The sequence below is a fragment of the Phycodurus eques genome, chromosome 4 (genome assembly GCF_024500275.1).
Source record: "Phycodurus eques isolate BA_2022a chromosome 4, UOR_Pequ_1.1, whole genome shotgun sequence".
Classification (NCBI taxonomy): Eukaryota; Metazoa; Chordata; class Actinopteri; order Syngnathiformes; family Syngnathidae; genus Phycodurus; species Phycodurus eques.
The window spans coordinates 28,843,889-28,869,304 of record NC_084528.1 but is presented as its reverse complement, the minus strand read 5'-3'; the positions used below and the strand labels follow the sequence as shown (position 1 = coordinate 28,869,304).

General features: G+C 42.0%; 1 protein-coding gene across 1 annotated transcript in view; it reads left to right on the top strand.

Moving 5' to 3' along the window:
- The first annotated feature begins 24,965 nt into the window (after positions 1–24,965).
- The window catches only part of kirrel3l (kirre like nephrin family adhesion molecule 3, like), a 38,353-nt gene continuing 37,902 nt past the window's right edge, over positions 24,966–25,416 (top strand). Inside the window, exon 1 of the mRNA XM_061675080.1 lies at positions 24,966–25,374. Within this exon, the coding sequence (XP_061531064.1) occupies positions 25,335–25,374 (40 nt within the window). The 5' untranslated portion in view covers positions 24,966–25,334. The remainder of the gene's footprint in view (positions 25,375–25,416) is intronic.

Below are 25,416 nucleotides of genomic sequence, written 5' to 3'. Positions count from 1 at the left end.
ATTTCCAATAGCAACTAGCCCATCAAAAAAAAAGGATTTTTTTAAAAAAAAAAAAACATTGGTGCCCCTGGCAAAGCTCCTCTATTAATTTGGTGAAGCCAAGAACAGGTAAGAGATTTAAAGGAAAAAAAGCATGCTTTGCAAGATTAAAAGAGGTAAAAATGTGTTCTGTTGTTCATCTCTCCAGCAATGTTGTGTTAATTGCAAAGGGGGAAGACAAAAAAAACTGTTGAGCAAACCAAACGTTTCTTTGCAGTTCTTGTTGTTGTTGTTTTTTTGCCCCTGTTCATTAGCGCACAAGTTTGAGTAGCGGCAGCGCGGTGCTCCGGGGCACACACACGAGAGTGAGTAACAAGCAAAGTTGGCAACATTCAGCTGTCAGCTTACACATGGAGATTGTCGAGCATGAGAGGAGCGCACAAGCTCTACTGCATCTTCATTATGACTAATAAGTGTACAACTTCCACCACAGCAGCATGCCCTCACAATTAGACACACAATATGGCATTTGAGTAATGGGATCTGGCATACGGCTGCGTTTTTCGTTGTCATAAGACACATATTGGATGTGTGCGCTATGCGAAAGTACAACTAATATATGTTTTAAGGGTGGGAACGTCAATGGGTGGTTGGGGTAAACAACAACCACATTGACTGCCAATTGCATTTAAACTATGAATATTACAATTCTATTTTCAACTTATTTTCATACTGCTTTTGTAAAGTTGAGTTTCTCCACAAAAGTCGCCAGACTGTGGAATTTCCTTCCCAGTGAGGGCGAAGACTGAGCAGAATATCTTTGGCGGGGGACCTCAAAAAAATGGCTCAACTGTGGACAGAGATGCTCACATGAAGTTTCAGATGTTTAATATGCCAATGACACGGTTTTCAATATGGACGACTTTAATTTGTCTGCATTTGATCTACTTTCTTGTATTCCAAATACTTTCTTCAATATTACCTCTTGTGTCTTCCTGCAATAATGAAGATGAACTTTTTTTTTTTTTTTTTTAAGGATTCTGTCCCGTGGAGATGGCGTCTTCAACGGCAAGTGTTCCAGAAAATTCTGCCGTGATCGCTCCCCACTGTTGTGTGCGTCGGTGCTTACGTTCCACATGCCTGACAATTTGGGCATTCTGCCGCAGTTTGTACTAATTTCTCGGTATTCCTGCAAAAAAAATAATAACAAAATCAAAATTTTTAAAAAGGTGTTGATTTTTTTCTTTTATTTTTGCATGTTTTAAACTTCAGGTTCATTTGACATAGTAGAGGCATATGTCAAAACAGACACCTTTGAATTGTTGTAGTGCATAGTTACTGTCTATTATATTTCGAATAATGATATAACAGCATAATATACTTTTATTTCATTCATTAGTCCTTATGTTCACAATTCTTTGCTAAGAGTCTAATTAACTGGGTAATTAAATTGAAAGAAACGCATACTGTAAACAGTTCCGTACATGCAATTTTTACAGCTCTAATGGAAATGAAGGCAAAAGAAATTGTTGCACCCATTAGTTATATATTCCTGCGTACCAGTAATTAGCGCATATGAAAATGAAAGGGAAAAAAACATACCTGTATTACAATTGTTTTATTGACATATTCTCTTCAACTATTCCCTAGATGTATTAGTTATGCCTAACTCTAACCTAATTCAATTATGACTGGCGCCGGGTAAGTTGCGGTGTTTTTGATTGTTGTTTTAAACCTATTTTAGTGTTGATTAATTTATTGCTATGATACAATAATTGACAATGTTTGTGAACATGCAAAAGTGGAATAGCATGCCTCTTACTTATAAGGGAGGATGCCCATGCAAAACTTGAGTCTGTAACTCTAATATGCACTGAGTTGATTCGGTCATCGAAATGAATTACCAACCAATGAATTAGTAACAACAGCTTAACAAAGTTAACAAAAATGTATTTAATGCAGATCCTCTTCAGTTAAATATATATTTTTTTTACATTTTTTGCTTTTAAGTCTAAGTCCTAATTTGGTAAAATACCTTTATTTTTGTAATGTACCTTTCCTGGTTGTCTTTTACCATTGTAACCACCAGACACTTCATTTGGTGCACGTGCACAATCCAGTGAGATCCAAAGTTAATAATTGTCAGTGATGATTGACTCTGCCAAAAAAAAAAAAAAAAAGTGTTTATTGTTGTGGTCACATTTTGCATTTGTGTAGAATTTCACAATATTTTCCTGAGAGCTGTTCCTAATATTATGACAGTAAGCTTTACCTTATTGAGTTATGTGAGGCAGCCAAAATATTAGCAATATCTCCCAGTTTGATACGGTGCAGTCCCTAAATACTGCAACAACAGATACAACCATGTAACAACTGGAAGCCCATCAGTTAAGAACATCATGGAAATAAAATAAATTAAAAAATAAATAAATTAAAATAAAAAGTTACATAACTCGCTGTGGCTAGTAACCCTGTTGGGACAAGCCAAAAGTTGCAACAACAACAACCTAAATAAAATAAGAATGACTATATAGTGATTAAAAAATGATGAAAGTTGCAACCATTACAATGATGGCTCATTTTAATATATATATATATTTTTTTATTTACTTCCTTAAAATTCACACTACAACAATCATTTTCTTGGCCTAACATTTTTGATTTACCACTATTTATCATATGGCGCGATGCATTATTTCCTACGGTTTTAATTAAGTTGATCTTGTTATGGTACAATGTCTTCCTGCCAAACACAGCAGATTGTAACATAAAAGTGAGATTTACATCTTGCGTCCTTTGTACCGACTATTTTTTTATTTTATTTTATTTTTAAATAACTTCTCTGGCCGTCAAATATTTACAGTAATACGTCAAGAGACACGCGATAAGGCTAAAAATAAACTAGCTTTTGGATTCAAATATACTGTGCTCAATGATGTCATTGATCGGATCGGCGAATTATGACATTAACGCCGATCAGCATAAAATGCTGAATATCGGCTGATACCGAGCAGGCCGATAAAATCGGTGCAAAGTGTAGATACAACTGTAGTCTGTGGTTGAAGTCCCCATTATATTTCTTGGTTATGAAACAAATGATCATCATCCTTCACCTTAACATTCCCCTCTGAATAAGTGTAAGTAACGATAAGACCATGGATGCAAATATGCCTAAACAGATTCCGATTCCGCCAAACAATCATGCAGGCTCAGAGTGACTGGCAGCCGTCTCATCTCTTCCATGGGCGAATAGCAAACACGACGACGGCAAAAGACGGAAATTTGCTGTCGAGCGTCAACGGTGACTGAGTGCAGGTGGCGGCATGTTGACCTGTCGTCTCTCTGAAATGATAATGAGCTTCATTGCTCGCAACGGGAACAGCGTGGGCAGCTAAGGTTTCTCCAAAATGACCTTCCATCCTTTCAACAAAAACCAACAAGGCCGTTTTTTTTTTCTTCTTCTTTTTAATATCACCGCCATCTGAACAATCAAAAAGAAAATAACTATGGACAAAATATGCAAAGAGACTGGAGTGCGATAGAGAGCACCAGTGAACAATAAGGACGGCAACACCAGCTGACATTTTCAGGTCAGCGTCACGCCGCTCGTCATCTCCGGCTTCGTCTCAGCTACTTTTGATTAGCTCGGGCGACTTGCAGGGCGCACGTTCAAAACCGCTCGTCCAGCGAGCTAATTAGGAGCGACAAACAAAGCAGCAGAGCAAAAAAAAAAAAAAACATCGAGCTAAAACACAGTGGATGTCCTTTGAAGGCAGATGTCAGTGCCAACCTACACTGCCATCCCCACTGCACCACTTGGGGCTGACATGCATTTGAGTCTCTGCAGAAGGAGGATGAGGACTCTGCCATCAAACGCATGTCATCTTCCTCAAATGGGCAGGGAACAGAGGTGACCGAGGAAACTAGTATGGTGTGTGTGTGTTTGTGTGTCATGAGCCAAGGGGAGCAGATAAGTGGCGGACTGAGAAGATAACCGCTCACTGCGGACCCGCCAAGCAGGGGCACAGGTGGCAACCGCGCTGAACTCCTGCACAACTGCTACTCTCCTCGCACCACCCTAATATTCCAAAGACCATCATGACTTCACATATGGAAAGGCCAAACGTTTATTCAATGTCCTTGGTATCCAGATTGTACTAGTATGCTCTTTGTGCTCACTTGTAAGACAATTCAGCACACTAGTAGAACGACTGTGTCGTAACTGATTTCAAAACAAATTCCCACGACAGCCTTCCACAACTTTTGTACAGTAGAATGACAAATACATGTTATTTATGAGGCAAAACTGTGACATCTGTGTCCTATTAAACCTACTCGTAAAGTGCTAGATGTTAACTAGTACAATTGTTTAATGTCACTACTAGTACCGGTAGCGCACAGTTGTCAACTACTGCCCAGTTTTTCCTCAATGGTTACGTGTAGGGCTCTGTTTTCGAAGACAGCGCTGGGCACAAATGCATGTAAATCTGTAAATCCGTAAATCCTCAAATAGAAAACAACGGAAATTGAAATAATCTGGTCCAGGGTCAAGCTGTCACCCTCATAACACCTTTATTAACTGTAAAGGCTATGCTTTAAGTAACATTTAACATTATTTTTTTAAAAGTTCCTTTTCTTTTATAGCCTGTCCTGTTCTGTGGTTTGGTCATGCAGTTGCTGGATCTGTAGGCCTTTTTATGCCGGAACAGTTTTTTGTATCGAGATGGCTATTTATTGTAAATGCAGTCGGAGAGAACGAGGTTTGACAGCGGACAGACAGAGAAAAAAAAAAATAACTGATTAAAAAACATAAGAGAACAATAACAGTATAGAAAAAACAGTATGGGACAACAATAACATTACATAGGGGTTGGAATTTTTCTATATTATGTGTATTGGGAAGCCAGTGCTTCACCCTGTGAGGAAGGGACGCACTGAGTAGCAAATAGGACAGGACCGGAGCGCACAAGACGGCGGAAGTGTGCCAGGTAGTTCTACCAGTGGGTGGTGGCAATGGCTCTGCAGTGCCAAAGCACCGATAAACAATTTGAGTGCAAATGAGAGGCCGCTCCAGGAATATTAACATAATCATAAGGCTGCGTATAGCAATTAGAGAGTGCCCCCGTTTAACATTCTTGACCAGCATGCAAGCGTCAAAATAAGTTAATTGCTGTTTATTACAACTAAATGAACCTAAAATTAAAGTACTCACGCAGATGAGGGCCCTTGATAATGTCACAGACGCAGAAATGGGAAGCTTGCTGGAGTTCAACTGCAAATTCAGATTTTCAATGTTTTTAACTGACAAATAAAAAAACGACCAAAAAACAAATGGGGTACTCACCTCTGAATCTGCTGACCGTGGCGATGGATGCTAAAAAGAAGAGTAAACACAGTTCACGTTACAGCGTACATTCTGTTATTTTTCTGGTATTATTAGTTGTTGCTTTAGCAATATTGTTCTGCGAATCCAGGACAGACATGAGTACCACTTTCCCATTTCCCAAAAGGTTTGCTTTCCCGTTCAATGCTCATCTTCAGGGCAGCACTGTGAGCTACGTGGTGAGCACGTCTGCCTTGCATTCGAGAGGGTCTGGTTTCCAATCTCGATTCTGGCTCTCCTGCGTGAATCTGAAATGCCAAGTTGGGTTTTCTCCCGGTAAGCAGAGACTTCCACCTACATTCCAGACACATGCATGTGAGGTTAATTAAACACTAAATTGTTCATGTGGTGATTGTGGATGATCGTTTGTCGATACCATATGTATACCCTGCAAAAACACGTGCAGTTAAACCTTTAGATTCTCATATGCGATCATGTATGATGATGTTTGACCGCTGAGCTTTGGTGTGACTTTAGAAGCCCATATTTCCAGAAGGTTTGCTTCTCTAATTGCATTCTTGGCCTTCAAAACTGCATCAAAAACAAGCCCTTTTTTTTTTTTTACACAGTATAAGTTCTTTGATACCATTGGGAGTAAAAACATCTCCTATTCTCACCCCATGGTTCATTGTAAACTTTTGGCCCAGTGAAAAGAATACTGAACGCTGGGTGCAGACATATTGTATCCATAGAGAACTAGATGTGTTTGCATGGACAGTAACAACAACCACAGCAGCAAAAGCAATATGTTATCCTGACCAAAGTGTAATTATTGACGAGCGTTCACATTATGTTCTTCTCTCCTTCCATCCAACCATTTTCTATAACGTTTATCCTGTTCAGGGTCACGGGTGAGCCTGAGCCTATCCCAGAAGACTTTAGGTGAAAGGCGGACTACACCACAGACTGGTTGCCAGTCAGTTGCAGGGCGCATATGGAGACACAACCGTTCGCACTCACTGTCACTGAGTGGGAAGTGAACCTAACATCTGCACCGATGTCAGACGAATGCCGCACTAAGAACACTGCTGTGTTTCCACATTGACAGTTTCTCAGAAAATGAAACAGAACAAGCATTTGAGCTGAGGTTGGACAACCACGTTGTGAATTAGCACCGAATTAAACACGTTCATAAACAGCCTTCTTGCACACGAAATAACATAAGGAAAAAACTATCTTGCATCTAACAATTAATACCCTACCATGTCACTAGCACAGACCTTTGTCAAGGTGGAAGAATGTGGTCTACATATCATCACAAACGATTCCTGGCAAAAGAATAGTTTGCAAAAATATTTGTTTTCACAAGTTAAATGTACCAAAGCGAAAGTGTATTCATTTAAACTACGTGCATATAAAACTAAATTGCGACTGGAAAGGCACTCAGAGAGCACACACGTCAGCTGAGGCGGAAGACGGTAGTCTGCAAATCAACACAAAGGCTCTCTGCTAAAACAGCGAAAAAGAAAGATTTGTATTCACAAGTTAAATGTAAGTGAAAGTGGATTCATCAAGACAAATGATATGAAATTGCTCTGCCAAATATGAAGGAGGAATATGAAATAAATAATACACAAAATCATACAATATTAGCGCCCAAAGCTACAAACATTTTTACTTGTATTACAAATATTATTTTCTATATGTTACCTGTATAAAACTGAAATTGTATTCATCCACAAAGCAATATGAAAGCGCTCTGCCGACACTCAAGGGGGGCAAGAAAAGCAAACACTATTTGCACCAAAAACCAAGGTTCCACAAACATAAAAGTGGGGAGATGTCTACTCTGTGCAGTTTGTGGCCCATCCCCGAAAATTCCATATTGCAATGACTTTATTGATTTTAGAGTCTTTTTGGGACTATACCAACTTTGGGGTGAGTGTGAAATAATAACGAATGCACAAAGTTAGGCAAAGGCTCAGGGGGAGTGTCGGTTCCATTGAGGGTGAACAGAGACGAAAAAAAAATACATTCCTCTATAAACAATTGAATGGATTGTAGCTATGCACACGCAGTAACGATTCACAATGTTTCATAGAATCCAGTAGTACAGTTTTTATGCAATTCTGCTGACTAAAACACAATCCAAACAACTAATAAGTGAGAACAATACCTCTCACCTTCATGCTTTTAATTAAAACATAACCTGTTTGGCCAAGGTATAATCCGCCAAGCTGCATATCCATCATAATGTGGTTATCCATCCAATCACTTTCTACCGCTTATCCTTTTTAGGGTCACAGGTGAGCTGGAGCACAACTGGCTTTGGGCGAGAGGCGAGGTACACCCTGGAGTCCGAGTCAATCACCACATGCCGTACTATAACAAAACAACCAGTCACACTTGCATGCACACATATGTGCAATTTCTAGTCTTCAATGAACCTAATATGCAGGTTTTACAGACGTAGGAAAACCACAGTACCTGGCTAAAGCCCACACAAGCAAAGCGGCTACTGTGCTTATTGTTATGAATAACCATTGGAATGTGACCTAATTTGGGTTCAGGTAAAATGCTGTTTACACGGCAGCATATGCCCGCGGGTGTTGCTTTAATTGAGTTAATATTGGAATATTGCTGTCCATGTAAACATAGCGAGCGAGGCATCAAGGGAAGTGCAACTCGTTGGCCTCGCAGACACTCAATAGCTCTCGGCAAGGCATAATTTCATTGAGGCTTTAATAGAAGTGCTAATAGCTGCTGACAGGCACGCTCACACCCTGCTCGCCACGCTGTGTGTCTTCTTGTTGTCCCCAACAGGAACGAGAATCGGAATTTACCCAACAATGATTTGATCTGACCTTTGTCCGAGTTGTGTTCATTTCACATTAACCCATACAGGATTAATGCACAGAGTGGAATGGGTGTCAGGTGACTAGGGTTAGGGTTAGGATACTAAAGATCACCCTAGGGTGCCTAACCCTAATCCTAACCCTAGAATACTGTATGTGATATATTCGTGTGTACTTTCCAAAGTAATGCACAGGATATATGTATCTGTTCGCACTGTGTCAAGCGTGTTTGGTTCAAACAGTCACACTCTTCTTTCTGTCACATAGTGTAATGTTTTGCGTCAGCCGCGGAAGAACACAACCAATCATTCCATGCGTCCGTATGTACACAAACACACGCTACCAAACATGGACATCCAGTGTCACGCACACCCTCCATCCCATACCAGACTGTTTGTTTCTATCACTTGAGCCACGGCCCGGCCATCCAACCATAATATTTGCCATGTGGCAGTCACAACACATTTGCTTCGCCCAGGTATCCGCACATTGAGTTAACAGGTTTCAGCTGCAGTTGAGGGCATGTCAAGCCAAGAGCGCACTAATCAATCATATTTCACTTCAAGCATGCGGGGGCTAAACCGCAGTCTCCCATTATCCCTCCTTCCCTCTTTACACTTCTTCCTCCGCCTCCGCGTTGTATTTGTCTCCTGAGCACAAAGTGCGGCAAAACCTTAATGAAGCCAACAGGCTGTTCACATGGAGAATAATGAGCAGGTTTCGGTTGAGGGGGGACCACAATTTCTAGTTTCCATTAAGGCACTTGGGTTACAATAATGAATAGTACCACAGGGATGTGTGTTAAATATACCGTGATTAAAAGGTCAACACAGCTCCGGAGTTGCGTATTTAGAGCTACATCCAGAGACGCATGGTTTGTTTTATCAATGACTTGATGCTAACAGGCCTTAGAATGCATGCAAAGAATGTTAGGAAAGCTACCTAAATTAAGTGAGACACAGTAAACAATGCCATGTGTAGTACTGAACAATTTTTTATGGCTTTCATCTAGTCAGAATAAATAGCCATAACCCCCACAGCAGGGGCCCTAAGGATATCTTTACTGATATCAATCAGCTTTACTGCCACCGGTCAAACTCGCAGAGATTTCAAGTAATCGTCTATCAGCGGAACTAATCTATTTCGCTTTCTGAAAGAGCCCCTTTTTCAATTTCAATCATACGACTACCTAATTTGAGCAAGACCCGCTTTAATACAACACGTATTATGTGGAACAGTTGTACCCTTCAGCAATGTTCCTTTACCTGTATGTCTCCACTTTGCAAATGGGCTCCAGATTTATGAGTCGCTTGAGATGAACGTCGAGGCCAAAGCATGAAATAATAACGCTAATATTTACAACCGCAATTTCAAATGAAGTTGGGACATTGTGTTAAACATAAATAAAAACAGAATACAATGATTTGCAAATCATGTTCAACCTATATTTAATTGAATACACTACAAAGACAAGATATTTCATGTTCAAAGTGATAAACTTGATTGTTTTTAGCAAATAATCATTAACTTAGAATTTTATGGCAGCAACACGTTCCAAAAAAGTTGGGACGGGTGGTAAAAAAGACTGAGAAAGTTGGGGAATGCTCATCAAACACCTGTTTGGAACATCCCACAGGTGAACAGGCTAATTGGGAACAGGTGGGTGCCATGATTGGGTATAAAAGGAGCTTCCCTGAATTGCTCAGCAAGGAATTTAGGGATTTCATCATCTATGGTCCATAATATCATCAAAAGGTTCAGAGAATCTGGAGAAATCACTGCATGTAAGCGGCAAGGCCGAAAACCAACATTGAATGCCCGTGAGCTTCGATCCCTCAGGCGGCACTGCATCAAAAACCGACATCAATGTGTAAAGGATATCACAACATGGGCTCAGGAACACTTCAGAAAACCAATGTCAGTAAATACAGTTCGGCGCTACAGCCGTAAGTGCAACTTGAAACTCTACTATGCAAAGCAAAAGCCATTTATGAACAACACCCAGAAATGCCGCCGGCTTCTCTGGGCCCGAGCTCATCTCAGATGGACTGATGCAAAGTGGAAAAGTGTTCTGTGGTCCGACGAGTCCACATTTCAAATTGTTTTTGGGAAATTATGGACATTGTGTCCTCCGGGCCAAAGAGGAAAAGAACCATGCGGACTTGATGGACGCAAAGTTCAAAAGCCAGCATCTGTGATGGTATGGGGCTGTGTTAGTGCCAATGGCATGGGTAACTTACACAGCTGTGAAGGCACCATTAATGCTGAAAGGTACTTGCAGGTTTTTGAGAAACATATGCTGCCATCCAAGCAACATCTTTTTCATGGACGCCCCTGCTTATTTCAGCAAGACAATGCCAAACCACATTCTGCACGTGTTACAACAGCGTGGCTTCGTAGTAAAAGAGTGCGGGTACGGGACTGGCCTGCCTGCAGTCCAGAACTGTCTCCCATTGAAAATGTGTGGCGCATTATGAAGTGTAAAATACGACATCTGTACATCAAGCAAGAATGGAAAAGAATTCCACCTACAAAGCCTCAACAATTTGTTTCCTCAGTTCCTTAACGTTTATTGAATGTTGTTAAAAGAAAAGGTGATGCAACACAGTGGTAAACATGACCCTGTCCCAGTTTAACACAACGTCTCAACTTCATTGGAATTGGGGTTGTACATAAGGAATAAGGAATCCCTTCCCATTTTCCTTCTTATACCTAGTATGATAATGTGATGATTCAGGTAATCCATGCACTTTAGAAAACACAGCGTGGCTTTACAACAGTGAGCGTAAAAGATCATTAAGTGGCTCGGGGTAATTGGTCAGCGTTATTGCAGTAGTGAGCGTGGCAAGGGCACAATGAACTAGCTTTCCATAACTGCTTTCCAAAAAAAACACTTGGAGTCATTGTGACGATTTGACCTTCCAGAGGAAGTAGCAGGGAAAGTACACAGCACATGAGGATATGATGGAGACGGGGATGAAAATACAATCAGGATGCAATGGAAGGAAGTGAGCAACTGGCTAGCTAATAATAGATATAGTAAGGTGACGTAGACCAACAATACGTAGGCTGCTTTAAATTGTCTTAGGGGGGAAATTGGTTCATTATTTCCACGACCCTGTAAACTGGATGTGCAGATGCAGGATTATATTCTACTTTTTGTTATATAATAGAATACTGAAATGACATTTTATAGTTTGATAATTGTACAGTAAGAGACACTGTAAATTCCAGTCTGCTCTGACTTTCCCCCTCCCAAAAAAAAAACCAGCACATTTGACATTTACAGTATACAGTCGCAAGAAACCATCATTTTCCCGTTTTCCTTTTATGACGCAAAGCAACAATGTATACAGTATCTTTACATACACCATTTGCAGTCTGCTCTCCAAGGCGAGGTCAGAAGACTCACAGGACGTGTGCGAATCACGCCACCTTTTGAAATCAAAACAATCTTTTCCTTTTCCTCATCCTCAAACACAAGCTGTTAGGCTGCCCCGTCTCCCAAGATGTCCCAAGTAACAGATGCTTTTCCTGAGCCTCTTGATGAGAGATGAGGGAATGAGGCTACAGGAGCCACTCTGCCAGATGTGACTAAACAAACTCATGTTTGCTGTGAACATTTTATTTTATTTTTTTCTCGTGCCGATGTCTCCAATTCACATCTCTAAAATCGGAGCTGGTACCCCCTCAGCGCCTGAAGCTATAGCAGACAAGTACACGCAGTATGTGGTATCATCTTTCATAACAGCCAATCACCAATGCAATAATTCAGTGCAACTCTGCATACACATAGTAACCAAAATGTTATATCGTCAATAATTAATTCAATGTATTTTTATGGTGGTTTGAAATCAGCTACTTTATTTTTTTTAAAGTTCTGTTCTTTTTTTAACAATTTCACATCAAACAAAGTTTGATAGAATGCAACTTCAGTTGCCTTTTATTCTATCATTTCAGCTTGTACTTGTTTTCCTGTTGGAGTCCCGCCTTCCTTTACAATATTGACTGGTCAACTTTTAAGTCTGGACCGTTTACATGTCAATCATTATTGCAGCACCACTGCTTGGTCATTCTGTTACTCAGTGTTTTTGTTTCTCTGTTATAAAGCTAGAGACCTTGTTATTTATTGGACAAATTGTTTTGAGTAAGAATTTGGACACTCAATGGATTTACATACTGTAACTAACATAGTGTTAAATAGGTTTTGTGTAACGTCACTAATTCTGCCAAAAGAGAACACGCCTCCTCAAATCTGGCAGTTAAAGGTAAAATATAATTTTCTAGGCAAATTCCAAAAAAACTTATTGCTGTAGCGCAGATTTTTAATGCTACTTACGAACATTCACCTCAAGAAAATGTGTATGTCTTGCTGCTGTGTGTCTGACAGTTGTTTGAATGTTTATAATTACTGTAACGTCTACATATGTGAATTTCTGCAGTCCCGTTCTGCATTATATGTTAGCGTTACGCTTCATTTGATGAAACTAGTTTAGTTGAACATTAGGTTTATTTCTCTCTTGTCTGGTGTGTCAGTTTTACAGTAAACTTCCACTCAGAGTGACGGATAAACATCTTGAAACAAGCACACTGTTCCTCTTATTTGGAGAACTACTGGTCTACGCTCTACAGCCATCCTGCCTCAATGTTATTACATTCATACGTAACTTGCAAGAGAACAAGAGCTAAGGAACACTTACAAATTATTTGACTAAGTTTAAATGTGTTTAAAAAAAAAAAGGGGTACGGAAGGTAGGGATAAAACTATTTTAAATGACATATTTTCTCTCTATATCCCACATTTTCACATATCATAGGTGGGTTTCGTAACGAATGGGGTGTTCACTGTACTTTAGTCTTCGTTGTGCTAATAATGCTGGTTTATAGCAAGACAGAGAGGGCTTTGGGCTTGTTTTTTATGGGATATATTGACCCCAAAGACAGCTGAGATACACTAGTAACGCTTTATCCCTCTGTCTTGGCCAGTCTTTAGCCTAAACAGAAGGGAGCATTGTATCTCTGTCTCCGTTGGGTGGCAGCTGGGTGAGTGAAGCGCGCACACATAGATGTACATGTTTGCCATTTTCAACAAGCACAAATAAACAAGGCAACTCGGGGGAGGTTGATTATATGAGCTGTGTGTTTACATGAGGTGTGTGTCCCCCCCAACCCCGCCCCTCCTTCCTTCACAAATGCATTTCCTTCCCAAAGAGAACCAGCAAAAGACGAGATGCAGAAAAAAAAGATGGGCAGCAAGCATCAACTAAACCGAAGAGGTCTAATGGATTCGTTTCACTTTATGGTTCAGCTACAATTTCGGAAAAGCAGCACGAAATGATGACCGCAAATGTAAGTGGTTATGATAATCAGGAGAAAAGTATGATACATATTAATGGTTACACTGAGAGGAATGTGGTATTGATTTAGAACATGTGGGTATTAAATTCCAGGCTTTTTAGCCTTAAGTAGAGGATATGCGATATTCTGTGTGTATCTTTGCTGTACTTGAGTAGGACCATGGAGGTATGTTGACTAAGCGTGCCAAAGCCATTCCAGATGTTACATTTAGTGTCATGTCTTCTCCACTTAGTGTAGCCGAGTAGCGACTCCATTTGGATGCAATACCCCTCAAACGAGGTGGTCATTTGGAAGGATGTTTGGCGCCATCGGCGCACTTCGATCCGCCCCTTTCCTCGTCAGACTGTCGCCCACCGCTGACCTTTGGCAAACGCAATGTGACGTGCGCATTTTGAGCTGAGACAATTTGACAAATAAGTGATGACCGCTCACATTTTAAATTTAGTAGCAGGATGAAATATTAATCACGACTCAAAACCTTGATTTATATTTAAAAAAAAAAAAAAAAAAAAAAAAGAACTCCCGTCGTTACCGCCCCCCGTCTTCCTCTCTCTGCCATCCATCTCGTTGGCTTGCTCTGCTGATCTTTAACTCCCCCCTTCTCGTTCTTCCTGGCCCATAACTAATCCTTATGCCTCTCACATAAACTGCAGGTCTGGCACTATGCTGCCCAGTCGCACAACATGAACAGTGTGAGAGCGGAGGAGGGTATCTTGCGGCGCGCCAGACAACACTCTCCTGTTCTTGCCTCTCAGTTGAGATTTCCTCCATTATATTCCACTGTCATTCAATAGTCAGCATAATAACCCCTGAAAGGTAGATAACTATTAATGGAGTTTGCAGAGCGCTGCAGTCATATGGATGGCCCCCGCAGTGCTGTGACTAAGTAGAACTGATGTCTCCAGTGACAAGTGTTCGTGTTGCTGTCATCCAGGACGCGCACACGCTCTGCATACATTACCGACTGCTGCCCCGCACGCCCCACCCCTTACCCTGCCCCTGCTTTTGGATGGCATCACAGCTGTCCCAAGTGAATCCCAAATGAGAGGATCTGTCAGGGTTTGTTTGCCGCAGGCCTTGATTTGATGCTATTACTGCGTGAATGGAGAGATTGGCTCAGGCTGCGGAGATGAGAGCCACTGGTGGACACTCGCCTCAGGCCTGGCGCCTGGTGGCACCGAAAACACTTTTTGAGCAAATAGATAGCTGAAATCGATTTGTTTGTTGTTGAGGGGGGTTTTCGTATCCCTCCCTAAAAACAACACTCGCCCATATTTGCTTTTCAGGGGCTCTCCTCCCTGCAGCCAGATGTTCTTCATTCATATTTCTCACACACAGATGTGTATGTAAATAATCCATGCCTTCTGCTTCTGAGTGGGTGACTCTCAAGGCAGCAGATTCCTTTTTGCTTTCTCTTCTTTTGAACATTAAAGATGACATTATGGAAAAGTGACTTTTTAATTGCTTGTATACAAATAGTTGAGTCCCTGGTTCAAGTGTGAAATTAAATAATCAAGTTCATCTTTAGTTATCTGCCTATTTTTGAAAATGTGTCAGTGAGCAAGCCGTTCTCCACTTTGGCCCCACTGTCATCTGACAGTGAGGCTAATTTGCATAAAAACCGCCCCCGCACCTTGTTTTCCGCCCATGGCTTAGGTGAAGATCAAAAGCCATTTTCAAGCAATGGCCAGAGTCCTCCCGCCGGACTACACCATCTGAAATACTGCTGCAAAAGCATCCAATTTCCCCACAAGTGTGATGCCCCTTCGGTCATGTCAAAAACAAAACGTAAGCAGAGCTGCATTGAATTTTGTTGGTTGAACAGATTAGCATTAGCTAACAGCGTTAGCTTCTGATAAGGAGCAGATACTTACTCCGTGAAGTTATCTACGCAGTGGCGGTGGGTATTTGTGTTTGGTGATGTGCCCATGCACCACATACAGAGAGTGTAGGTTATGAACGGCTGCCTCCAGTAGCGAAAGGCTTTATTTGAATTCACGGCCGCTCGCTTTTGTCACAGACAAAATATGCATAATACGTCTCCTTAAAATCAATACAACAGATGGCTTGGAATCCAAATGGATAATGGCAATATCACTATTGTACAAGATTGAAAATGGTCTGTTTGATATACTGTAGATGTTCAATGTGGAGTAGGCCCACGCAAGTCTGCCACAACCAAAACGACAGACAATGGTGATGAACAAGACTATTGTTGCTGCCACTACCGCGATTAGCGAAGACGCATTAGCTACATAAGACACAAACCCACACGTTTATCAAGTACTAGCTTGATATGCATATTACAGGATTATTATTATTACTACTATTATTGTTATGATTATTTTACAATAAAAAAACAAATCTTACCAAAGTGCTAGCTAAAGTATTATGCATACATTTTAAAAAATAAATAAAATACGCTTGCAACTGGTGTGAGCGTCCATCCCGAGGGAAACTTTTCACCCAAAGTCAGCCATGATAGGCTACAAGCTAAACCATGAACATGAGAAGGAAAAGGTGTGTTGGAAATTATTGAATGCTTTTTGTGTAGCTGGTACTGCTACTCTGACAGGAATCAGAACAAGTGGACGCAAAACATGTCTGAGCCAGATTGGAGAAGATTCCCCGCTGTCACTCTTCTGGTACAGCGGCTTCTGCTTTGTTTTGTTTTAACTGTATCACCCTAAGCAACTCTTTCTTCTCAGTGGCAACCATCAGCTGCACTGAAAGCTGACCCAGCGCGGAGGTGTGCAGGCAAGTCAACCAGAACAATAACAAAACTGGAGTCAGAGAGAAGGCGGGGGAGGAGAGGACAGACCCTAATAACGGTCGGGCCGCGGCTTGACATGCTATGGAAAGTGACAGTGGACGAATCATTCATTATTTATCTCAGTGCAGATCTGCACCAGATCACCGCACGAAACAAGCAGCCAGCCCGTCGTGGGCCGGTCATGTGATCGCGCGAGCTGAGTGATGGGAGGAAGATGTGACAAAAGAAGGGGTCCCGTTTGGACTCTGCACCTGGGATTGGATTCATCTGGATTGCTGCTGGCTGACCATGACCTTGGCATGAAAAGTCAATTTTGAGCTGTGACCTCATCACATTCATAACTTATATACAGTAAACCCTGTTTATCGTAGGGGTTTGCATTCCAGACCCACCCACTATCGGTTTTATATATGTGTGTGTGTGTGTGTGTGTGTGCGCGTGTGTATGTGTGTGTGTGTGTGTGTTAATTTTAACCCTTCCATACGCTTTAAACACATTTAAACTTATTAAAAAGTTTACACTTTCTAAAGTATTCGCTAGCTCTACTTCTCATGCTCCCGCTGTCACGAAATGGAAGCCTATCATATGACATCGGTTTGACGGAAGGAAAAAAGATGACTCTCTTGCTCACACAGTTCTCCAAGAGGGAGCCGAAGTGTACTTGCTTCCAGCAGTTTATTTGTCATTACCAGTTGAAGTTTACTTAAAAACTGACACATACACAAAAGAGAGTTACCCATATAATTTTGTCGAACATAAGCCCGCTAGCTGGATGCTAATATTTAAAACGATACACCATAGACAAGCAAACAGATACTAGTCCACATGTTACGGCATTTATAAACCTAACAACAACTGCTACTCTAACACAGAGCAGCAACATATACGTATGTACCAGTGATGTGCGGTGAGGTTCATGATTGGTGAGGCACTGACTACGTCACGTGACGTCCGGCGCTCTAAGAAGCTCAACTCAACACTGCCACATGCTGGTTGTGGCACCGTACATACCAGACTCCACTGTGCACTTTTAGTGTCTTTTCTGGTCGATAAGAAAGACTAAAGGTCACGCACTTTCATTAAATATATTAGACAGTCTGTTACACGTCAGTAAGTGCAGTACATGTGTGATGAAACGTATATTATTGGCGATGTAATGAGGAAACACCAATGTCTCTTGTGTGAAGCCACGGACCAATCGCAGCCTGCCTGAATGGATGTTTTCGTGGTCTTTTGAAGCTTCATGGGAGCGATGGCTCAATGTGACTCGTAGCTGCGCTTCCTATGCATTTGCACAGGAAATCTGAAAATTCAGCTATTTTAATGATGAAATCAAAAAGAAAATCAATGTAAAGCATGGACCACAGAGCTAAAATGGAACAATTTAATGTAATCATAAGGTTGTTTTTACAATTCCCACGCAGTGGAAAGGAAAGACCACCAGGAGGCACTGGGGCTCTGCCTCACTTGCCTACCCTGACCGCACGTCACTGGTATGTACATACAATAATACTGCATGCACTATCGACTATTAATGTTGCTTCTCTGCCTCTTCTTCTTGCTCTTAATTACACTGCATTTAAATCCAGTAGAGCTCAGTGCTGCCCAGCATATTGTGGCACAACATGGTACTACACTGAAGCAACTCAAAATTCGAAGTTGCCTGTACAGTTTATGTACTGCACTGTAAAAACGATGAAACACCATTAAAAGGACCGCTCAAAAACTTGCGATATATTGGGGTACAAATGATTCACTGTCGTTGTGAGAGATAATACGCATTATGAAATCAGAAACCCGCGGAAGTCTTTAAGCCAACTTTCAACTGAGACATTCATCAGTGAGTGGCAGAAGCCCTGATCCGCTGTGGCCAATCTAAATGTATGGATTAGGAGAGGTGTCCAATAGTTCTGTCCGGTCGACTGGATCGCCATCATTGCCACGGATATTAATCTTCCCAGAGTGTGCTTGTGTGTGTGTGTGTGCGCGCGCTCGGTACGGCAAAGACGTGACGGACTCCGTCAGGGCATTTCTGGCTCACTGGAACGTGCATGACATCAGGAACAGATGTTGCACATGGTGAGGCCCATCAAGGGACAACAACTCTGCATCAGCGCATGAATATTTTAGACAGCTTACTGCTGTACTTATCAGCAAAGACACAGCTCGGCTTGCCGTGGACCCAGTCAATCTGAGTTTACATTCTGGGTAGGGCTGTATAATTACTACTTGAATGAGTGACTGCGAAACCAAAGTGATCTCATGAGAGAGTGTTGCAGGAAATCAGACAAACATTAAAGCACTACATCCAGAACTAGATGTGAATTTAGCAGCAACACACTCGGTAAATACGGCCCATGTCAAGCTGAAAAATTACATTTTGCCTCATCTCCGGTATACATAGTATTGATGGTGCACTGCTTCCCTATTCCCCATTACGGGAAAAAATGTTTGGTTTTTTTTGGAACAGATGACTTGGATTTCCATTCATTTCATTGGCTCCAATTATCCGTGATCCTAATTAGGACGAGCAGTATAGAAAATGGGTGGATGGACTTTGGTCAGGATCCGAATTGTAAAGAGAAAGAAAGAAGAAAGATCGTTCAACTTTTAAGGTCTTGCGGTGTTGCGTCATCGCAGTATTCTCAGTATGCGTGCATGGGCGGAGAATCCATTTATGGACTAAAGTGTGTTTGCCTCCTCTACAATAGATGGTGCTTTCCACCTCTTAGTATTGGGCTTTTATCAAGGTATTGGACTTTTTCCGCTTGACCTATTATATCCCACACACCCCACAACAGGTAAACAATCTGGCTTGCCGCAAACTGCGATAATGGCAAACAGTGATTTTTGTCAGTGTCACACCAGTACATTTAATATGTGCTGCATGCTTTATTTCTGTGGATTTTGGTGTGCTCTAAAACAGGATAACCGGTTTACATGCTCTAATGAATACAGGGAATGGGTACATCAGTACAAATTCAGTAGGACTAACTGAATAATTCTATTTTCTCAAATGTCATGTAAACCATTTTGACCGTTGAAGCGCTTCCTTCAACATGCGCACGCTACAATAATATCAAGCTATATCTTTTCAGTCTGCCTATAGTATAAAAACACACAAGTGACACAGTAGGGTCTACTGTGCAGTCGGCCTCCAGGTCTGCGCCATATCTCCCGAGGAGTTTAGCAGCCACATTCCTGTAATCCACACGCTGTTCCGAGCGCCGCTTGAACCCAAAGCCTCAACCTCTCCTTGACCCCCGAGGAAAAGAATCCCTCCACTCGATCCCTTGACAGACTTTCATTACAGACCAAAACAGAATCCATGGGTGGGCAGAGTCATATCCTGATATTAGGGCAGAGGACATGGATTTGATGTGAGGCTGAAAATATTCCTATAGACTGCAGAGTGAACCGCGGGTCCAGGTTGAGCTTTAATGGCCCTCTTCTGCCCGTCAATCAAATGTGGAGAAAATGCACAATTGCAGTTTTCATGGCAGGGCAGCAGCGGGTTGACGTCATATTAGCGGAACGGAGGGAGAGAGCGAGTGGCTTTGAATTGCGAGGGGATAGCACCTCCTGGAAAAAGGCGGATATGTCTGCGTGAGTTACGAGCCGGGTGCAGCGGTTAGAGTTATGGTTGACACAGATCCCCTCAACATTCAATATCACAATTACAGTAAAAGCTGGTGTAATGTTTCTCATATGGGGAGCAGCATAAACCTTGCAACCCTAACGGCACCCAGATTGGACACGCAGGGTGCTCATGTTCATCAATCTAGCAGGCTACAGTTCAAGCATCACCGTACAGTGTTGAGTTTCCCATATGAAGTCGCACAAAACTTAACGAGAGATTCCCCCAAGTCACGCAAGAATTCAGTTTAGTGAGCGTCGAAGGATTTTTATTTTGATTTTTGGGGGGGGGTTTCTTTTACGACAAAGTCTCCTGGAAAAAATGTCACTCGATGCGTCACGGCTCAGGTCCCACTGTGGAAGAATATGTTTTTTTTTTAAATAAATAAATGCCAACTATGTTTTTGGATAGATGCTAACCAACTTCCTGACTACTGCCCTTGAGCAAGGCACCAACCTCACAACCCCCCCCCCCCACTCCCCCCAGCTCAGGAGCTTCAGAACTGTTTGCGCACCCTTTCAACTATCACATCTCTTCTCGCAGGCGTGCATACACGTGATCAGGTTCTCCGTGTTGTATATACAGGAGGGTGTCAGTTGAATTTCACTTTGAGGGATTATAATGAGTATAATGAATGAATAAATTTAAATATAAAATCATACATAACATGTTCCAGAGAACTTTGTGCGCATTTTGCGATTTCTTTTGGGGGATCAGCCTTAACAAAGGGAGTTAGTAGAAGAAGAACGTGAGAATCACAATCACAGAAGTGTGACTCCAGTGTCACCATACGCATTTTTTCTTGTTAAAGATTTGTTTGTTTTAATGTTCCACTAATCCCAGTGGTTAACTACTTTTAACAGTTAAGGATGTCATTAAGAGCAATGTGTAACGTTTATCTGGGACTCGACTCGTTGTGCTCTAATTAAGATGTTGTTTTCTTGTTTTTACATTTTAGTAATAGCACTGGTTACTGATTTTTTTAACACTTGCATGACCGTTAAGTATGTTGAAGTAGTTAAATGTATTTCCATAATTTCTGATGGAGTGGGAAATGATTTTGAGGCTAAAAAAAAAAATTAACAAGAACCAGAAGAATGGCTCGTGTTTGACCTTAGAGGTTGCACTGTATGTACACTATGTTGACGTAAAGTGGTTTATATATATATATTTTACACCGAGTACCACCTAAAAAAACAACAACTTGGATTTCCAAGAACCACCGTCATGACCAATATTAAAATACAGTAGCTTAGTGGGTCTAAGTATTCGTCAAAACATAAGTAAAAAGTAGATCTGATAAAACTGAAAGCCACTGTAACTATAATTATGGACAGTTTGAGCATTAACACTGCACTTATATACAGGAAACGAAAAACAAACCTTGCTGAAATGACTTAAAGTAAATTGCACATAAAAATTAAATAAAAATTATACCTAAATAAACATTAAAAAAAAAAAAAACAGTTCTTACAGATTGAATGCACATGTATTTATTGTACTAAAAGTCAAATGCAACTGAACTGGACTTAGGCGGCGATTCTTTCGTGTACCATTAGCGGAAGCCTGTGTACCACTGTTGGTACACGTACCACACTTTGAGAATCGCGGTTCTAGCAGAAACGAATAATATTTGGTCAGGGCCTCGTTCCTCAACAAAAGCACAGGTCATTATTCTGAATGTAAAGAATGTGTCAAGATATGCGCGTTGTGATTGAAAGCCACGCCGAGCGTTCCCACCCAGCTCAAGGTTTTCAAACTAAATAAAACGCATTCCTCGTCTTGTGGCTCATTCTGTTTACTTAGGAAAGAAAAATATCTTCTTTACCTCGCCGAGATAACAAGGGTTGATTGATTCGGTTTCATATTCCTTGAAGCTAAACACGCAGCTACTCTCCACCTAATACCACCAAAAAGGAGGTTAGCAAGACGTGCGATTTTAAAGCCCGACGTGACGGACATCATCTTTTTGAATCGACCCGGGGTCATCATAATATTTTGTTAAATTATTCTCATTTCCTTATGAATCCAATTTCCATATATTGCCGCTTCATGCCTTATTTATAACCTCCTTACGATTACCATGCAGACGACATCCAAAATGTCACCCCTTTCTCCCTCTGAACAGTTTAGTAAATATCAAACCCTATCTATTATTAATAACCCCACTGCTGAAAATCCCCTTTTTATTCATCAATTATTCACACAGTCAAAAGCTCGGGGAGTATCGGCGCCCTCCATTTGATGGCGCGGTGGCCAGCGTAATTAAGACTCACATTGGTGTGTATCGTCTGCTCGTCGGTCGCTCCCATCGGTGTGACGTCGCACACGTCAATGCGAGCGTCAAGCCTGCTGCCAGACTCTCCACGATGGATGCGGATTTCATCACTATCGCAACTGGCGGAGGCACCCCACTGCTTTTTTGCAGCTCCCGTGCGGCCTCCAGTCAATCATTGATGGATTCACACGCAAACACTGCGAGGTCCCACACACGTACACACACACACACACACGCGCGCGCGCACGCATCTGTTTCAGTCTCCACCTGGATGGGAGCTGGATGGCTCTGTGATGTTCGTAAAAATAGCACAATCGTGTGGATTCCTGCGCAAACACATACATTCATACACACTCATCCTTGTGCTCCCTCACCCTAACCTCAGTTGGCTTCCCGGCTGTGCAAGCTGTTTCTCCCATCAACATGTGTTTACTAGCAGGGGAGCCTTATGTTTGCATTAGCGAGAGGCAATAAACACAAAGGGGCTGCCCTGGCCTTTAAAGACTACAGTTTTGTTTTGGGGTTTTTTGGGGGTTTTTTTGGAGAGGGGTGCCCAAAAAAAAAAAATGCTGACCATGAGGTGGGTTGTCCAAAAGGAGAACATCTGATGATTACCCCCACCCCCAAAAATCCACACATGCTCCACGAATCCCAAGTGTGTCCACTTTGATGAATTTTTCACACTCTTGTGGCGCTCTCGCCACCTGGTCGTGTGAACTGGGCGCATGTGTGTGTGTGAATTGGGGAACGCGTCGATGCTAAATAAAGGTTGCCCGCCCGGTACAATACACGTGAAAAATTACTTAAGCAGACGACTGCCAGGCCTATTATTTTTGGTTAATCAATAGATCCTTGACTAACTAATGAAGCAGATGAAAGGGTGCGTCTTTTAACAGCCACATGGGAGTGATAGACTGCATTGTTTTCATCTCTCAATAAAAGGCCTTCGCTTTTGTTGAAATATGATAGCGAGTCTCTTCTCTTTGTGTGCGCCCGCCGCATGACAACGGGCTCACTTGAGATCAAACTGCTCCTGGAATAAGGTCCATTTTCCTTCCACTTGCGAATAAACATTGCTAAAATAAATAAATAAATACCAATTTACTGAGGCCATTTACTTTGATTCAAATGTTTTCGCAGAGAAAGAAAGGATTCTGACCATACGTGTGTTATTATACTTCCCAAGTTAAATAAACTTTCTGTTTATTTCAGTGTATCAAATGTGAATTTGGATCATCAGTCTTGTTCTCGCATTTACAGTATACTAATAAAGGACAATTGAATATTCTTAAAACATCACATTAGTATGTGATCCAATAGGATCATTTCAAACATTTTGAATATTCTTCTGAAGTCACATAAAAAAACCTTGGAGCTAACACCGCCTGCATGACATCACGCAAGATGTCTGCTTAGCAAGCATCAAAGAATTTACTTGGCATGTTTTCCTTTTTCTAGGTAAGTTAAGAATATGAAAAAGCATCCAAACACGGACAAGATGGTGGTCTATTGTGATCAGTGGTGAGAAGTAATGAAGTATAAAGACTTTATTATAACTGTACTAAAGTAGATTTTCAGATATGATGTATAAATTCAAGTCAGGTTTATAGCTTTTAATCACAAAAGAGTCTCAAAGAGGCTTCACAGGCCCACAGTTGGCAAAGATCGGTGACATCCCCTGATCAAAAACCCTCAACCGGGCAAAACTCTAAGGAAAAACTCCAAAAATCCCAATTGGGAGGGAAAAACAAAACGTAGAGACAGAACCACAGATGCAAAGAATCCCCCTTCCGGCACAACCAAGCTGCAATGGATGCCGAGTGGGCATAATTTGTCACATAATATGGTGCTGAAGAATGTTAGTTCAAACAGCGCAAGAGTTGATTTAGTGAGACGAAGCCCCACAATTAGACGCCTTCAGGGAAGGGTATTTTTCCTCAGGACCCGACCAGACAGCGACAGCCTCAGGTCTGACGATTGCCGCCTTGCGCCCTCGTCCAATCAGGAAGGGCGAGGGGAGAGTAGAAGTGGCAGTAAAACAGGCCAAAATGTCAGGATGTCAGGAGGAGCAGGAGGCAATTTGATGGATGTAAATAGACAGGTAAAGTCAAGCGTTGTTGAGATTTTGATTGACGGATCGATCAATTGATCGAGTGATCGAGATCTTGGGGGCTTATAAGGTGGAAGACAAAAATAGGGACCGCAGTCAGGAGGAAGGTGAAGCAGGAAGAATTCAACAGAGTCGGAGAAGCTGATAGTCGCCATCCACGGCCTTATTTAGAGCAAATCGTTTGACGTTGTTGGCTACAAGAATGATTCATAATAAAATGGGAAACTATTTGGTGTGCAGAGGAAAGCCCCCTACCCCATTTTGCAAAGTCATCAAAAGTGACCAAAAACCTTAATTCTTCACTTTTGTACTTAAGTGCATTTACGTCTCAACTTGACTTAACCAAATCAGTCATTTTCCTTTTTTTTTTTTTTTTTTTTTTAACACATGCATCTCAGTATTTTTAATCACCTTCTATTAAGATGGAGCCGTTAACGTCTGGGGGCGTCTGCACAGCAAAATGTTTGTTCAAGCACATATTTCTTGAACTTGGTCTAACCATTTCAAACGAGACCCTCCCCTTGACACCAGCTCAGCCAATAGGGGGCCCCAAGAGGCGGGTGAGAAAGAGAGAGAGAGAGAGAGAGAGAGGGGGGGGGGGTTAAGCCCACCCTCCCCACCGCCCCAGCAGCGTGCGCGTGAGGCTGAGGGGCTCCGCACACTCAGCTGAGTGCCAAATGTGCTGCAAGCCCCCCCAACAGACGAGTGTGCGTTCCGTACATCACACACGGACGGAGAGGAGGAGAGAAGCAAGTTGAGCCGGCTCCATCATCACAAGCGCCCACAGTCCGGCGGGAGCGCGCGCGGCACTCAACCAAGTGGCTTCGGCTCCGCAGAGTGGAAAGTTGTCAGGAGCGGCGATCATGCACGTGTGACTGGACTTCCACCGAGTGTTGGGACTCGAGCGGATAAACATCACGGGAGTGCGCGCGCGCACGCGCGAGTGGACCAAGCTGCGCCGAACGAAACAGACGCAGCAGGCGTTGATGATTCCACGCTGCCGCGGAGGAACGAGACTGCAATGACCGTGCTTTACGTCATCTTTTGCCTTATGGCCTCAGGTAAGACGACTCTTCATCTGTTCGCTGTTGTCTCAAATGGAC